The sequence below is a fragment of the Lycorma delicatula genome, chromosome 1 (assembly GCF_047948215.1).
Source record: "Lycorma delicatula isolate Av1 chromosome 1, ASM4794821v1, whole genome shotgun sequence".
Lineage (NCBI taxonomy): Eukaryota > Metazoa > Arthropoda > Insecta > Hemiptera > Fulgoridae > Lycorma > Lycorma delicatula.
In genome coordinates this window covers 14,153,124-14,171,905 of record NC_134455.1, presented here as the reverse complement: position 1 = coordinate 14,171,905, position 18,782 = coordinate 14,153,124, and the positions used below count along the sequence as shown (strand labels likewise).

Sequence of the window (18,782 nt, the reverse complement as noted above, 5' to 3'; positions counted from 1 at the left end):
ATCAAAGGTTGTTTCCATTATACTTAGGTTACCATTTTAGGTTTACTATTTACCAGTATATTTGATAAATAAATTTTTAACTTAACTGTTAAGATTCAGTGGAATCCTGTTCAGTTGTGTTCAAGTTTAATGTCTATTATTCTCATAGCATAAAAATCTTGCTTGGTGTTGATAGGAATTTAATCACTACAATTCTTCAGACTCTTTGGTTTGGTATGGCTGTTTGTAGGAAATTATATAACATTACAAAGGAAAAAAAGTTGGGTCCACATTAACGTTATAAAATTGTTTATTATGCAGAATAAATTAAAACAATTAGCAGAATTAAAAGAAAAAAAGAAAATTCATATTACTGAGCACATACATATAAAACAATAGAGATATACTAATTTTTAATTTAAAAAAATCCATATATATGTAATTTTCCATTACCCAATGATAAATTTTATATAGTATATTAAGAGAAATATATCCTTAACATTGGAATACCTAAAAATAATCTTTAGTTAGCAATGAAATATGTTCATATAGAAGAATGAAAATAAACATTCAAGAAAAACAAAAATACTCTTAAAAATACAAATTATTTACAATTGCATGCATTTAAATGTAATAAAATATCACACTGATTAACTGAAATTATAATTTGACAACTTTTATAATTAATTGTATAAAATACATATAAATTCACTTATGTTCAGTCAATATTGTATAAATGGATAAGCATATGGTGTAACTCTTCTGTAGAAACATCCTTTCATTTGAAATTGTTGGAAAGAGCCCTCAGTGAAGTTTCATCGTTTTCATTCCATGTACCAGTATGGTCTCATCTGCTACTATCAATTAGCATGCATCTTGCATCCTAGTCCAACAACTTTATCTCCATCCTAAGTCCTTTGATGGTAATCTTTATCCAATAGACTCTCTTTAGTTCCTGTAGATTGTTCTGAGCCACTTAGTGTTCTAGCATTAAATTTCAAATATATTACAAAAACTTTACTCTTTACCAAATCTTTACTCCAACAATAGACTACCAAAGAAACTATCCAAGCTGGAAATTAAAAGGAAAATATCTTGGGCAAAGTATTTGGCGGATTTGGGGGAAAAGTACATATGTGATTTGGGTTTCTTAAAACTAAATAGCAAAGGGCACTGACAGGAGAATCTAAACCCAATCTTGGGAAAAATTAAGAATAAAACAATTACTACCTGGATGGAATGTGCAAATAGGTCTCAGTATCAAACAATTTATTGCAAATTATATGTTCTTTCTGGGGAAAAAGATTATGTGTGTGATAAGATTCAAGAAATTTTACCAGTACAATATTTAAGATAAGGAGGGCTATTCTTCCTCTAAACAGTCACCCAGTTGGGGAAGGTAGCTTCTAGTTGTGCTTTGTGTAATTCGGGGAGGTACAGAGTACAGATCACTTCATAGACAGATGTTTGGTTTTGAAGATAATTGTAGATTGTATCTTGGGTTTAGAGTATTAGAGGATTACGAAATTATAGCACTTTTAAATGAGGATGATTGGTACAACTTAATAAAATTTGTAATGATTTCTTTAAAGAACAGAAATGATCTAATTGAAGAATTTAATTATTGACTTATTTATATTACTTAATAAAGTAATATTAATTTTCAAAACTGAACCAACCTCGTAGATGACCTTAATATTATCTGAAATAAGTGTAGATAATTTAGACATAAATAGATCAAATTAATGCTTTTTTTTCATTGTATTTCATAATTTTTTTGTAGTGTATATTTTTATGATTAATAAATACACTACGATTATTATTATTTTTTTTTTTAGTTTTAGAGGCATCGACTGCTACAGTAATTAGCCCTTTCCACATCAAAATAAGAAAAAAAGAAAAACATACTTTACCCTCCCTGTTAAAAACATGAGCGACATAGTCAGTAGACTAGTCTTGTCAATAGAGATTATCTAATAAACATACTTGTCATGGCATTAAAACAAAACCCCAAAGAAACATAAAATGGCAAGAGCATAAAATGGTCCTTGCCAAATAAAAAAACAAAAACCATTTCTTACAAAACAATATCAAACAATCAAATTGTAATCAATTAAACACTATCCAAATCAATATATTAAAAGCACTAATATAAAAAAATGTTAAACACTTAATGATAAGGGTATAAAGGGCCCTTGCCACTTAACATCACACAGATCACTTAGAATAAATAATGTTAAATAACACATCTTAAAACTATCTTGTTATTCAAAAATAAAAACACAATGTTCATTAAAAGAAATTCTTCATAGGAGCATAAAATCAATATCTTCTTAAATTCTATCGCCTTGATTTCATATGGAATTACAATCTTACTTTTAAAACACTTTTAGCAATAATGCGGTTTTTAGAGTTACTAAGTAGTGTCAAGAAACGTTATTATGTTTTTTTTTTTTGTAGCAGGATAAATTAACCAGCTTCAGTAATTCAGTAAGAATTAGTAAATTCAGTTTCAGTAAGAAAAATTCTTGATTTTTGATTAATAGAAATTTGGAGGCATATGCCATACCAATAAGAATAATTGATAAGGATGCACCTGTTGTAGAAAATTAATACAATCATAACAAAGATTTGCTAAGTTGAATATTAACAGAAAAATGGAAAAATATTTTTTAGTAGTAGTATACTACAGAAATATATTGACAGAATCATCTTAAGAGTGTTATTTCAGAGCATTAATAGCTAAGAATTACTAAGATTGTTATTAATTTATGGCTGTGTGTAAATATATGGGGATAGCTAACATCTGGTAAATCACTCAAAAATTATGTGTCTGATAACACTGCTAAGCTTAATTTTTGTTTCCTAACATGTGATACATGATTGTAATTTGTAATTTGTAATTGTAATTTTGATGCTGAAAACAAATATGAACTCAGAATCTTTCTATCAACCACCATTTTTGAAAGATTTTTAAATTTGAATTAAATGATTTTTTTCATTTTTCAATGTATAGTTAGCATTTTAAGCTGCTATATTGTATTTTGTTAGCACATTTTTTATTGTTTAACGTTGTTAATATAATTTGTGATCTATAAATAAACAATACTAGACAAAGAATTAAATCATATCATAGTCACATATTATATCGTATCTAATACTGAAAACTGAGTCTTCATGAACAAGATTAATCATGTCTGTGCAGGTCAAAACATGTAGCTGAAAACAAAGCTGTGTTGTTTATATTAAGCACTAGATTTAGGATTTTTGTTCAGTCTTATTGCTGTCTTAAGTTTATTAACAGTGCAGTGTCATAATGCCTCGAATTTGTGTATATGATGTGGATGCCTATTGTTATGTATGTTTACCATAAAATCAAATAGAAAAAACATTACCACCTTTAATTATAAAAGCATATCATTTGTACTTTCAGTGTAAAATTGGTGATCAGGGTAAGACATGGGCTACTCATATAGTATACACTAATTGTTTTGTATATTTAAGAGGATAGCTGAAAGGTACACAGAAGGCTTTGCCATTTGGTGTACCTATGGTTTGGCGTGAGCCAAAGGATCATGTAACCGATTGTTACTTTTGTTTAACAAGTATGTCTGGAATTTCTAAAAAGTCCAAACATACTGTAAAATATCCTTCATTGCAATCTGCAATCAGGCCTGTACCTCACAGTGAAATTATTCCAGTTCCTAAGCCACCTGTGAATGTATGTTTCAAAAGCAGCGATGAAAAATTAGGCATTACTGAAGAAGAAAACAGTGATTTTGATTTTGAATTATCTTCCAGTAAGCCATATCTTATATCACAAAGTGAATTAAATGACTTGGTTAGAGATTTAAATTTATAGAAAAAATCAAGTTGAACAGCTGGGATCAAGACTGCAAGGTTAGAATTTACTTCAGAAAAATACAAACATTTCGGGCTTTCAAAACCGACAAAAAGAACTTTTTTAGTACTTCATTGATGAAAATAATTTGTTTTATTACACAAATATTGATGAGCTTAACTTAGGACAAGTTCATAAACCTGAGGACTGACCCCTTCTCATAGATTCGTCCAAGTGTAGTTTAAAAGTGGTTCTACTACACAACAGTAACAAATATTCTTCGATACCAATCGCTTATGGTATTGATTTGAAAGAGACCAGTGTGATGAAAGACATTGGAAAAATAAATTATAAATACATAGCTGGAACATATGTGGTGATTTAAAAGTTATAGCTATTTTGTTAGGCATGGAGTAGGCTATACTAAGTACATGTTTTTTCTTTGCGAATGGGACAGCCGAGCTAGGGATAAACATTATGTTACTAAAAAGAGGAAGAAACGGGACAACTTAACTCCAAATAGAAAAAATATTATTCATGAGCCCTTCGTTGAACCCAAAAAAATAATTTTACCCCCTCTCCATATCAAGCTACGACTAATGAAAAATTTTGCAAAAGTAATGAAGAAAGATAGTTGTGAATTTTTGTACATCAGGTAGAAATTTCAGAATGTAAGTGAAGAAAAAATTAAAGGAATATTTGTTGGTCCTCAAATAAGAGAGTTGGTCAAAGATGATGTATTTAATTCATTGTTAAATAATGTAGAAAGTGCAGCTTGGGCTTTACTTAAGACATTTGCAAAAATTTTCTCGGCAAACAAAAATGCAACAATTACCATGATATTCTTTATAGTCTTCTTACTTCATACAGAGCTATGGGCTGTAATATGTCTTTGAAAATACATTTCCTCCACTCACATATGGATCTTTCCCGGACAATCTCAAAGATGTAACTGACAAACAGATTGAACAATTCCACCAAGACTTTTCAGTGATGGAAGGTCACTATAAAGAGAAATGAAATACTAACATGCTAGCCGATTACTGTTGGACATTAATTTGGGATGTACCTGAGGTTATTTATAAAAGAAAAGCATCAGCAAAATCATTCTAAGACAGGTACAGCTATATAAAATTATAAATTGTACAGAATTTAACTATATTTTCCTTAATTTTTTTGAACTGTAATTTATTTAAAACTAAGGGTGATGGAAAGATATTATTTACAGATCTGTAATGTAAAAAGCAATTCAAGAAACGGTGTCATACTTAGAGAAACATTAAACAATTTTTTTTTTATCTATCAGTGTAATCAAGCACGACAAGTAAAATGCTTATTGTCATTAGGGTAAAATTAAGAGAAATTGCAGAGGAATATCAGGAAAATGTAGAAAAATAATATTGAAAATCTCTTGTATTTAATAAATAAGTGAATTAAAAAAAAAAAACAGGGGTTATAAAGTGCAAAATAAATTGATTTAATAATAAATAAAACCTTCAAATTAACAAAGCGTAATGTCTTTAAGATTAGTGAGGGAGTTAAGCATAAATTTAAAATCTAAAAATTAAAAATTATATTTCCTGTATGCCTTTGATGAAACTTAATAAAAAAAATGTCATTTATCTTGGAGCAATTTGCCATTTTGGTTCAGATAATGTGGATGAAAAAAGTTTAAAGGACAATGGTGGCATTTAAGGAAATATTCAGTGTTTTAGATAAAGAAAGTTTCTTCAGTACGTTTAAGCAGTGTACATTTTAAATGGTGAGATTTATCTATTTTTAAATGGTGAAATTTCTCCATCCATATTTATTTCATTTCAGGGTTTGTTGAACTCATCGCCATCTGATGAGTACTATTAATACACGTTGGCGTAATAGACACCTTACTTTCTTTTTCTGTTTAGCCTCTGGAACCATGGAACCACCGTAAGATAATACTTCAGAGGATGATATATGTAAATGTAAATTAAGTGTAGTCCTATAAAGTCTCAGGTCGATCATTCTCAAGATAAGTGGTTAATTAAACTCAACCGCCAAAGAAGACCGGCGTCGGCGTTCTAGTATTCAAATCCTTAGAAAAGTAACTCGATTTACTAGGATTTGAACCTTCAAAATCAGCTGATTTTCGATGACAATTTCACCAATATATCAACCCGGTGGGTTACCTTTAATACTACTAAGATAAACAACGGTAAAATAAAACGGTGATTAATTTTTTTTTTATTTATATATATAAAAACAAAAATAGAATAATTACTTATTACAAATTACCATTTTTAAAATCATATAAATGTGTTAAATTCATTGTTTTACTGGACAAAAACGTTGTTTCTTAAGAAAATAACATTTACTTCTTTTCTATCCGAAATCAGCCTGCCCCCATTATTTCAGATAATTGGTAATCTATCGTATTCTTACACTTAAGAATAAAAATTTTCAATACTGAAAACCTAATGTTTCAGTAAAATATGAAACCTTTGATCGTACTAGTTTCAGCAAATGTAATTTTTTTGAAGGGAAATTTTGTAGTTTGAAAAAACCCACCGTGATGTCACACTGGAAGTACAGCTGATAATGTTTTCTAATCACCTGATAATTTAATGTAGTAACCTAACATTTACAATTTTTCAAGGATTAAATTTAATATAATTTTTTATTTAGTTACTTTAATTACGCCAATTTTTTTCTGCGTAAATATATTAGTTTTAAAAGAATGTCAGTATTGTATAACTGTTATTATGTCAAAAAAGATTGTTAATATTCTTTTTAAGTAATATGTATGTTAAATATTATTTGAGTGTTTTCACATTTTTTTTGACAACCTACATGAAATACTGGTATTTAGTTTGATTGTGGTATCACTGACTGTCAAGGACTAGACATTAATAACAGAAGTGTAAGATAACGCCATCGTAAGATAATTGTAATCCACTAGTGATTATATCGGGTTTCTCTATTGATTGAGTTTATTATTACGGTTAAATATTTTACAAGGAAAGATAGCAGTTGTGCTAAAAAAAAGGTAAAATCCATTTTTGTTGTATTTTTTTTTATGTAAGTTAATTTTCTTTGTATGAGAAATTCACATTTATGATTTCATTCTTACCCATTTTTTTATTATTTGCAGTACAGGAGTTTTTATTATACTGGTCAAAACCCTCCTAATTTGTAGCATGTGTAAAATAAATGAAAACTAAGTATGATTGGTGTTTTGCTTGTATTTATGCTAAACTTAATAAAACTTTTTCTTTGCATTTGTATTAGTTTTACTTATAACTTCTCTTTTATCTTCATATTTCAGATTCTTTGATTCTCTGTTTACTCCCCCCGTTCTTTATCATTCTAATTCAATAGAGTTATGTTTAAGCTCTTTGAATTGTTCTTTGCTTTTTTTTAAGTATCATTATATCTCACAAATTTTTTTAAGTATCTTTATAATATTTCACAATTATCTTTGTTGTTTATTGTAAAACCATGTTTTTACCAATAGCAAAATATTTTTTGCAAAAAATTCAAGATCAAATGACCTATTACACCAAATCGGTAAATAAACGTTAGGCTAATTAATAAAAATTCACATAAAATATAAAACACTACAGATGTAATGTTGCTTACTTGATGATTTTAAACAATCTTTTTATAAAAAATATTTGCAATTTCACTGACTAGGAAAACAACTTGATTACTGCCATATCAAAACTTATTTTTTTATTATTGAATTACTAAATAAGTTTCTAATTACTAAAAAAGTGTTATAGTTATGATACCAAAGAAAGCAGGGGCAGATAAATGTGAAGAATATAGAACAATTAGCTTAACTAGTCATGCATCAAAAATCTTAACTAGAATTTTATACAGAAGAATTGAGAGGAGAGTGGAAGAAGTGTTAGGAGAAGACCAATTTGGTTTCAGGAAAAGTATAGGGACAAGGGAAGCAATTTTAGGCCTCAGATTAATAGTAGAAGGAAGATTAAAGAAAAACAAACCAACATACTTGGCGTTCATAGACCTAGAAAAGGCTTTCGGTAACGTAGATTGGAATAAAATGTTCAGCATTTTAAAAAAATTAGGGTTCAAATACAGAGATAGAAGAACAATTGCTAACATGTACAGGAACCAAACAGCAACAATAACAATTGAAGAACATAAGAAAGAAGCCCTAATAAGAAAGGGAGTCTGACAAGGATGTTCCCTATCTCCGTTACTTTTTAATCTTTACATGGAACTAGCAGTTAATGATGTTAAAGAACAATTTAGATTCGGAGTAACAGTACAAGGTGAAAAGATAAAGATGCTACGATTTGCTGATGATATAGTAATTCTAGCCGAGAGTAAAAAGGATTTAGAAGAAACAACGAACGGCATAGATGAAGTCCTACGCAAGAACTATCGCATGAAAATAAACAAGAACAAAACAAAAGTAATGAAATGTAGTAGAAATAACAAAGAATGACCACCGAATGTGAAAATAGGAGGAGAAAAGATTATGGAGGTAGAAGAATTTTGTTATTTGGGAAGTAAAATTACTAAAGATGGACGAAGCAGGAGCGATATAAAATGCCGAATAGCACAAGCTAAACGAGCCTTCAGTAAGAAATATAATTTGTTTACATCAAAAATTAATTTAAATCTCAGGAAAAGATTTTTGAAAGTGTATGTTTGGAGTGTCGCTTTATATGGAAGTGAAACTTGGACAATCGGAGTATCTGAGAAGAAACGATTAGAAGCTTTTGAAATGTGGTGCTGTAGGAGAATGTTAAAAATCAGATGGGTGGATAAAGTGACAAATGAAGAGGTATTGCGGCAAATAGATGAAGAAAGAAGCATTTGGATAAATATAGTTAAAAGAAGAGACAGACTTATAGGCCACATACTAAGGCATCCTGTAATAGTCACTTTTATATTGGAAGGACAGGTAGAAGGGAAAAATTGTGTAGGCAGGCCACGTTTGGAGTATGTAAAACAAATTGTTGGGGATGTAGGATGTAGAGGGTATACTGAAATGAAACGACTAGCACTAGATAGGGAATCTTGGAGAGCTGCATCAAACCAGTCAAATGACTGAAGACAAAAAAAAAAAATAAGTTTCAATGTACTGACTGTCTGTGATACAGTCTGTTTTATTAAACAATTTTGTAGACCCTCTTTTTTTACTGTTTAGCCTCTGGTAACTACCGTTTAGATAATTCTTAAGAGGATGAATGAGGATGATATTATGAGTGTAAATGAAGTGTAGTCTTGTACATTCTCAGTTCGACCATTCCTGAGATGTGTGGTTAAATGAAACCCAACCACCAAAGAACACCGGTATCCTCGATCTAGTATTCAAATCCGTGTAAAAATTACTAGGACTTGAACGCTGTAACTCTCGACTTTCCAAATCAGCTGATTTGGGAAGACGCGTTAACCACTAGACCAACCCGATGGGTAATTTTGTAGACCCTAAATCTTTTAGGGACTACAAAATGTTGGATGTTCATACCAGTTTGGAAGTTACAAAATTGTAACTGGTTCACTCTGAAATGGTTTAATCCCAAATTAACAAACAAATTGCCCATACACAACCATTTCATTGCAGTTGGCCATTTAAGCCTAAGTAACTACTTCTTATATATAAAGCATTAACGCAAGACCATTTTTTCACATATATTTGTCATGATGGATGATGGTCCATAACACAACTAATTCATTAATTTGTATGCCATACTTAACCATTATGTGTAATAATGACAGTTTGCCATGGTATTGTTGTATTTCTTTACTACACATCAACCAACTTTATTTATAACCCAACAGATAGCTGTTTTGTTTGAAAATACCTGATTTTTACTTGTGCACAATATGTACTTGTTTATTTTCATACAGTTAATGATTGTTTTCATGTAATTTTTTATTGTTCTTATTTACTTCACTGTATTGGAGCCATTATTTGATTTTGGAGTTACTTATGATTGTATATATTTAAATGATGAAATTGTACATGAAACTTAAATATGCATTTAAAACAGGTTTGAAATGATTGTTAAGATATCAAAATTAGAAAGATAATTTAATTAGTGTTTTAATTTTGTATTGTTTTGAATACGTTAAGTTAAAAATAATACTACATGAAATCATTTACTATAAATGGAAAATAATTTCAAATATTATTAAAAAAAAAGAACAAACTTATATACATATATTAAAACCAATTTTAATAAACCCGTAGAAAATGTACATACTCAAATAACAAAAATATTCTCTTTGTAAGTCAAAATTATACAAGTTGTAATCTGTTGTCTGTAAATCTGTTGTATCTCAGCAATATCAAATAACGTTAAACTTCATAAATCTTGGACTGCAATGAATCTTGGATTTCGCAGTAATGTGTTTGCTGTGAAATTCTTTTATAGAGATTGTTGATGTATTGCTGAATGTGAATTTTGAGTACAGTTTATATAGAATTATTCATCACAATTGTCCTGTTCTATGAATTTGTTTTCAATACTTGGTTCTAAAACTGTGAACTACTGGCTAAACTATTAAAAATAAAGGTGGCGTTATAGAAATAGTATTTGCACTATAAAATATGATAGCAGTGAGGAAGACCATTGAACAAAGTCCACGTTGCACTGTACGTTGTTCATTCTTTCTTATTTGGGCTGCCTGAATGAAGACAGAGCATTCTGCATATTCTACATAAAAATCTCTACTATCCCCCATTAAAGTTCTAGTTGGTAATGTATTAAACTGACAAGCCCACACAAATTTATGCTAACATTTTTCAGGTTTTTATAGTAGATTAACATGTCAAAAAATTGTTACAACAACTGATTGATGGTTTGTGAAGCTAATGATTATGGTTTTGTTAATTGATTAAACATCTGTTAAATGGTTTTCTAAAAACCATGATATCTTTATTTGAAAGTAATGACTTTTATATTTTTGAAGTCATTGAAACGGTTGCAACTGTTATTAGAGAACTTTATGTTCACTTGATAATTACCTTTCCATTTCCTTAATTCAGTCATCCAACAAATAAAACCTTTGTCAACAAGATAGAGCTGCAGAAGCCACACCAAAGAAGTTTCCAAAGTTGTTTTAAAGAATTTCTCTTACCATGTTACGAGGGTCGTTCAATAAGTCCTTAGAAAATCCAAGAGATGGTACTCGTATCGAAAACTGTTTGCTTTTAGTAAGCGTCATTTGTCATTAGAGTGCAGTTAAAGTTTCAGCTGTATCCATCATGTGGTTTCATTGTCATGGTCGATTGAAGCAACAAGCTATTGTTTATTTAGAAATTGGAAAAAAGTGAGTTTCGAGTGGTGATTAAACACTTATATTTAAAAGGCTTAACATTGAAAGAGATCAAAGCTGAGTTGGATGAAATTCATGTTACATGCTCCTGTGTTTGCAACTGTTTACAATTGGGTAAATGAGTTTAAACGTGGCTATACATCCACAAAAGATGAACATCATTTGGACGTCCAGTGGAAGTGACCACCTCTGAAATGATTGACAAAATTCATGATATGGTTTTGAGTGATCAATGAATCAAAGTGCATGAAATAGTTAAGGTTACAGGATATAGTACGGTACAGTGTTTTCAATTTTGCATGAAAAAAATTTCGGGAAGATGGGTACCATGTTTGCTCGTAGTGGAGAATAAACACAATCGTGTAGTTGAATCTGAGGCTGTTTTTGTGCTTTACCGTCGCAATCCTGATGAGTTTCTGAGTCAATACATAACTGTGGATGAAATATGGATACACTATTACACTTCAGAGACAAAGGAACAGTCAAAACAGTGGGTTTTTGAAGGTGAACAGGCCTCAAGGAAGGTGAAGACTGTGAAATCAGCTGGCAGGTGATGGCCACAATTTTTTGGGATGCACGCAGTGTCATCTACACTGATAACTTGGAAAAAGAACAAACAATAACTGGAGAGTATTATGTGTCATTATTGCACCGGTTGAGCAAAGAAATCAAGAAAAAAGTCCTCATTTGGAAAAGAAAAAGATCCTCTTCCATCAAGACAATGCACAGGTGCAGACCTGTGCAGTTTCAATGGCCAAAGAATTACAGTTTGAGTTATTAAACATCCACCATATTCATGGGATGTGGCCTCCATTGTTTTTTTTTTTTTTATTTCCAAACTTGAAAAAATGGCTCGGCGGACAACGGTTCATGTCAAACGAGGAGGTTATCACCCAAACAGATTCTTAATTTGAAGATGATCCACATTCTTACTTTTTGGATGCTTAAAAAGTTGGAGAAATGCTTGGTAAAGTGTATGGAATTAAAAGAAAATTATGTTGAAAAATAAAAAAAAATCTACACAAAGTAATTTGTTTTTCTATCTTTTTCTAAGGACTTATTGAATGACCCTCGTATCTGCTAATATAGAAATATCATATGGATCACCTGACCTTTCAGCATTTGCTTTCTTCCTCTGATTTCTAAACTCAAGTATTCAGTGCACCAGTGTTCTACATAACACAAGAGTTGGAAACCATAGAAACCAGCTAGAAGATAAATTTCCATTAACATGCTACAAAGAGTGATGAACTACACTATTGTAGTGAGTGTATACAGAAAAATAGTAGTGGTAGTAAAAATAGTATTTAAACTGCCTAATTCACCGAAGCACTTATATAAAACAGTATAATATAAATAATAAAAAAGTAAATGATTTTGAAAATTATTAAAAAAAACTTAATAGTTTCTCCTTTATATACTTGTTTACATAATGAATAATCAAAAGTGAAAACAATTTCTGGGTTGGGGGCGTTCATCCCATCCAACTTATTCACTCTCCCAACCCACAATGTTATGATTTGACCATTTTTACTTACTTGTTCAAAGTAAAGGAAGTATTTTGATCGCAAAAAATTGTTGTTTTCAGATTTCAATGTAAATATCCATTTTGACTAGGTTCAGCGTGACACTGTACATATGTATCTCACACAATTCAAAAATGATTAGCCGTAGGATGTTGAAATTTTGGATTTCGGAATGTTGTAACATCTAATTGTGCACCTCCCCTTTTGATTGCAATGGTCTGGACCAGTTTGTCCAAAAAATTTGAAATCTGGACTTTATCTTAACTGCAATAATAAGCCCTCATTGAGAGCTTTTCAACAATATTATCATATAAGTGGTACTTATTTTCATTGGTTACAGAGTTATAGCCAAATAAAATTTTAATTAATGAAATATTTGGATCTTACAAGGGAAAGATACATCGGTTCAAATCAAACTTCATATCGCTTTTTTTAACTTTTTTTTTATTTATATATATTGATTTATTAATATTTATTAAACTCTGATTGTAAAAAAAAATTTATGTTAAATATTAATTCTATAATAATAAAACAAAATGAAAAATTATCAGAAATTATTAATGAAATAAAATTTTATGTATTTTTCATTTTTTTAAATGTGTATATTAAATAGGCATACAAGAAAGTCATATAGTGTTCACATTTAATTTTTTTTTATTCCTTTGTTTGGGTTCTAAAACAAAAACAATTATATTTCTGTGTTAATTATATTTTTGTTCTTGTTTCCACTTTGTTTTAATTAGGAAGAAGGGTACTTGCTGTTTCTTGGGTTTTGCTTATGATTTTTTCACTTAGAAACTTTTAATGTTTTCTTTGATAAGTGTCTAATACAATGCCCAACAATGAAAATGTTTTGGGCTCAAAAATAGCTTATTCTTATATATTTCCATTTGCTGAATTCAAAAATCACCTTAAAAATTACCAATTACTTGTCGCTTTGGAGATACAATGACATGTGTCACTTTTTTCCCGACTTGCATCTTTAGTTTGAGGGTAATTTTGTTTTTGGAGTTGTCACACCTGTTAAATGACCAAACACAATGTTCTCCAGCTGTTTGTAGGTTATAAGCGTTATTATGTTGCTGTGACTGTGGGTTTCATATTGTTTGTGTTGTAATTAGTCCAGAATTTCTGGATTTCAAGTGCTTTTGAAATGAAAAATTTATTAAATTAAAACGCTACAAAAATGTGTAAATTCAGTGAATAATTTTTTCTACAATTATAATGAAATAACATTTTTGTCATAGAAAGGCAATCTGAAGCCTCTTGTGAAGACTGCCTATCAGCATTATTTTGGTATGAAGTTAGGGGACCAGGATAAGTCATGGGCTCCACATATATGTTGCAACTTTTGTTCAGTTATACTAAGAGAAAAATAGCTGAAAAATAAAAAAAAACTGTTTATGGGTTTTGCTGTGCCTATGGCTTGGTGGGAGCCTACAAACCTTACAGATAACTGCTATTTCTGCTTTTCTATTACTACCATTAATCTTCCATCTGCTATTCGACCTATTCCACATACAGATAGTATACCAGTTCCTACTCCACCCCAAAATTATGAGCTTGAATTAGAAAATGAAGACAGTGTGGAAGAAGAAGAACCCAACAAGCCTTGGGTTCACATCCCAAGAGTCTGATTTTGACGAAAAAGATGATAAACTGCACAGACTGAGTCAAACGGAATTGAGTGATTTCATTTGAGACCTTGATTTGTCGAGAAGACAGAACTTCTAGGGTCAAGACTACAGTAATGGAATCTTCTCCAATGTGATGTCAGGCTCTCACAGTACAGACATCATCATAGGGATCTGCTTTCTTTTTTTGAGAAGAAAATCAATCTTGTTGTTTGCTGTGATGTTAATGGCTTGATGAAAGTTTGAATTTGAATCATGATTCAAATGATTGGAAGATATTCATAGACTCCTCCAAGCTTAGTTTGAAAGCTGTATTACTTCACAACAGCAACTGTCTTTCTTCTATTCCTGTTGGTCATGCAGTTCACTTGAAGGAGACTTATGCAAACATGGCAATCCTTCAAGACTCAATCAAATATACTGAACACAAGTGAAAAATCTGTAGCGATCTGAAAGTCACTGTACTCTTAGGAATGCAACTGGGGTATACTACATACTGCTACTTTTTATGTGGGTGGGACAGTAGGGATAGGAAATCACATTATATTCAAGCAGACTGGCCTGTAAGAAATCTTAACTCTAGCGAGAAAAATGTTGTTGCCGAACCTCTCGTGGAACCAAAAGATATTCTTCTTCCACCCCTTCAGTTGGGTAGTGTAGTTTTTTCTTTACCTTGTTTCTTAATAAAGTTTGCCTTTTTAAGTCTCATAAGTTTTAGTTCTGGATCAAACAGATGTAGTCCTAACAGTATTTACAATAGAGTGATTTTAAAATATCATGACAATTGCTAAGTTACTGACAAAATATTGTTTAAGAAAGATTTAACTTTTCTCTGTGTATTAATTTTTAAAATTTAGTCTAATCAAGGAATTACTGATTAAGTACCAGATATTAATACTAATTAAAGTATACTAAAGTAATACTGACTAAGTATGGTAATATCACTTTGATACATTGCCAAACATCTCACCATACAATTTACATTCACATTTTTTACAATATTAACCATGCTGGTTATGATGAATTGGTTTCAGTTAGATTTAACTATGATAACAATTAATATATGACAAATTTTTATTTTTTTTTATGAAAGTTTTTTAGCTGCATGAAGATTCTTGTATATCTCTTTTAACATGGATTTTTTTTCATAATACACCTGCTCCTCTCTTTTCTGTACTAACTTTTAATCTCAAAATAAGTAATATTCAAAGATCATCAGTTATCTTTTATATGTATTCCAGTTTGTAATCTTCAGTCGTTTTTGCCCTCTACCAACACAGTCTATAAAGAAAACGTATCTAAAAAGATTCTAGTTTGTTTTTTCTGACTTTTATTCTTCTAAGTAATGCACTTTTGTTGTCACTATTCCCAGCATTTTTCCCCTGTTGATAAGCTTCTTAGATTTCTGGTTGCGTAATACAACATAGGCTCTATTACAGAGAACAATTTCCTTGTTTGTTTCAAACCCTTCAAGATTGATTTTAAGTTTGTTATAAGAAAAATGTTCTCAGTAGTAAATTTTGGAGAATGGGATGTTTATGGAATCACAGTTGTAGCATTATTTGTCCTTTTACTTTGACCTCTTGGAGCTGGGGACCTGCCCCAAGGGAGACTCGGAGGTAGTTATTCACCGTGGATCTTCTGCCAACTTGGTTCAGGTGATCTTAACCAGCATTGTGGACTCTGCATGCTGGGATTGTTAAATCTATAGCATAGTGCCAATGATATTCCCTGGGATAAGCACACAGAATTCTCTTTTGCATGCTTCCATATGTCGCAAAAACCAATTGCTTAAGAACACTGTGTGTTCTGCGGTGTCCTCCTTCCTGCAGTAATCGCAGTCCACAAAGGGTTTCAGCATCTGCATGCTTAAGTATCCATGATTGGTAAGGAACTGGATCAACTTGTAACCTAGTTCCCAGTCTTTTTGGCACAGCCATCTCTGGAAGTCCGGGATCAGTCTTTATAACCCATACCTGTATAATTATATCTGTATAATAGTGATTAGTCACATCTTTTAAATAAATTGCAGTTTTTATTGCCACTTAGTCACTGCCATGTAACTAAAATCAGTCAGTGTAAGTGTATACTAAAATATAATTAGTCAGTGGCAATATTATTATCATTTGATTTTGTTTAGAAAGCTCTGTTTGATATTGTAAAAACATGTAAGTATAAAATCATGTTGCAAGCAACTATTTCATACCAAATCCCTTGATATTAAATGCACCATTTTTCAATAAATATATTACTAATAGTACATGTATAAGTTACATGAATAAATATAATAGATTAAGTCAAGTTTATCTGCATGGTAATTATTTGAGTGTCTACTGGACATTTGTTTATGAAGTTCATAGATATTTAAATGTCTACTGAAAGAATTCTTTTTTTTAGCATTTTATTGGTGAATAATTTTATCCACTTGCAACAGATTGTACTGACTTATTCATCATAATCATTATTTCTTATTTGTAATTCATTACATCATTTTGTCATGGTTTACATATTTATTTTCACCCAATAAAAAAAAATTGTTATTAATTTAATTTGTACAATTTCAGCAACTGATAGAGAAGCTTGAACTCTACAATATTACATTAAGTTGATATACAATGTACAAAAGCCGTAATGAAATGTCCAATTAAGAATAGTTTATTATCAAGAATAGGTTTTTAGTGTCAACATCTTTATTGTATTAGAAGAATTCTCTGCTGATTTATGATTTATGCTTTAGGCTTATAAATAATTAATATATACATTCTCACTAAAATTTGTTAATCACTTTAATAGTCGGAGAGAGAGACTAAATTTATAAACCAAATATTGTGATGTCATGTATTTGATAACAAAATTTTACATAATACTATTTACAGTTTTTCTTAACATTGTTTGAATCATTTATTTTTAAATTTTATTTTTCACAATTACTTGATGAATAATTTTTTTTATTAACAGAAACATGGTGCGAGCTTGGTATATGGATAACTCTGATGCAGATCAGCGATTGGAGCATCATCGTAATCCTCCTTACTTCATAGAACTTGATAAACTCTTTGAAATTACTGGTGTTGAGTATTTTAAGGTTAGTTTGTATTGTTGAAAAACTAATACATTGTATTAGTAGAGTTGTCTTAATGTGTCATCTAATTGACATATAAACCAAGTAGTAGTGAGTTATTAATATTAGAGATTGATCTTTTTTGATAGTTGATAGCACAGTATAATTCAGAATATAATTATTTTTGAATATACTCAGGTTGGGGGCAAACAATTGTCTATTTTGTTATTACATGTGCTCATATAGTGATTTGCGGCAAAGAAACCATGCTTTACTTTACATTTTGTGAATAAATGTAATGTAAATATTATTTATTTTTTTTAATATAAAATCAGAATTTTACTTATAGGAAAATATTTTATGTAATGAATAAATTGGAAAAAAAAAAATTCTCAAACCCTGTTAGAAAAAAAGAGATGTAAAATCTTGAAAACTAGATGACCATTTTAACTGTTAAATATTATTGTTAGTCGATACAAAGATATCTCTGTACATTAGATGTTATTTATGTAATGAAAATATAAATTATGAACCCTGAACTGTTATATTAATTAAATATCACATATTTATGTAACAAACTTAGATTATAATAGTAGATTAAAGAAAACAAAATATTTATTTGTTAGACATAAAAATTGAAGAACATCACAGCCGGTTGGCACCATAATAGTAGATTAGAGTAATAAATTTATGCATAATTAGTATTAGATATTTCTTAATATTATGAACAAAATGCTCATGATAGTAATCTTGTTGATAAGTTTATCAACAAGATTAAGTTTATCAACAAGCTTTTATTGCAGTATAGTTATACTGCAATAAAAGTTTATTTATAACAAAGAAATATATAGAAAAATGCACAGATAATTAATGATAGATAATAACAATATAATATATTCATAAAAATTTGAACCGGTGAAAAGTATCTAATGTATGGTTCAACAATTACTGTACAGTAACAATTAATTTAGCCTTTGTGGAACCTTCAAAGTCAAGGCCAATGATTGCAATGCTATTGAAATTGGAAAAACCATATCTGTTAATTTAAAACGAATTCTTAGAACTGTTTACTCTATATAATAAGGAAAATTGTTAGGTCTTCATTGTTATGTCTGATAAAGAATAAGTGCAATTTAAATAGGATTTGAATAAAATGGATGAATACTGGAAATCAACCAGAATGATAAAGAAATAGAGTATATAGGGCACATGAATGAAGCTGGAAAATTTAAAAGCTTTGTTATCCACGGTTATCCATGAAATTGATGGGATGTTTCTTTAAATTCACGAAATTGGGTTAGAACTGGAGATTCAACCAATGAAAGTGACTGAATTTCTTCTTGCATCATTATAAATAATTTTTAGAAAAATTTCTTTAAAATTTTCAACTTTTACAGTTTTGTTTTGAAATTAGAAAGTTTTTACAAGTCATATTTATCAGTTGG

General features: G+C 29.9%; 1 protein-coding gene across 1 annotated transcript in view; it reads left to right on the top strand.

Annotated features, from left to right (window-relative positions):
• Positions 1-6,578: 6,578 nt before the first annotated feature.
• Positions 6,579-18,782, top strand: part of Adi1 (acireductone dioxygenase 1) — a 28,012-nt gene continuing 15,808 nt past the window's right edge. The window contains exons 1-2 of the mRNA XM_075372067.1: positions 6,579-6,842; positions 17,235-17,361. Of these exons, the coding sequence (XP_075228182.1) occupies positions 17,239-17,361 (123 nt within the window). The 5' untranslated portion in view covers positions 6,579-6,842; positions 17,235-17,238. The remainder of the gene's footprint in view (positions 6,843-17,234; positions 17,362-18,782) is intronic.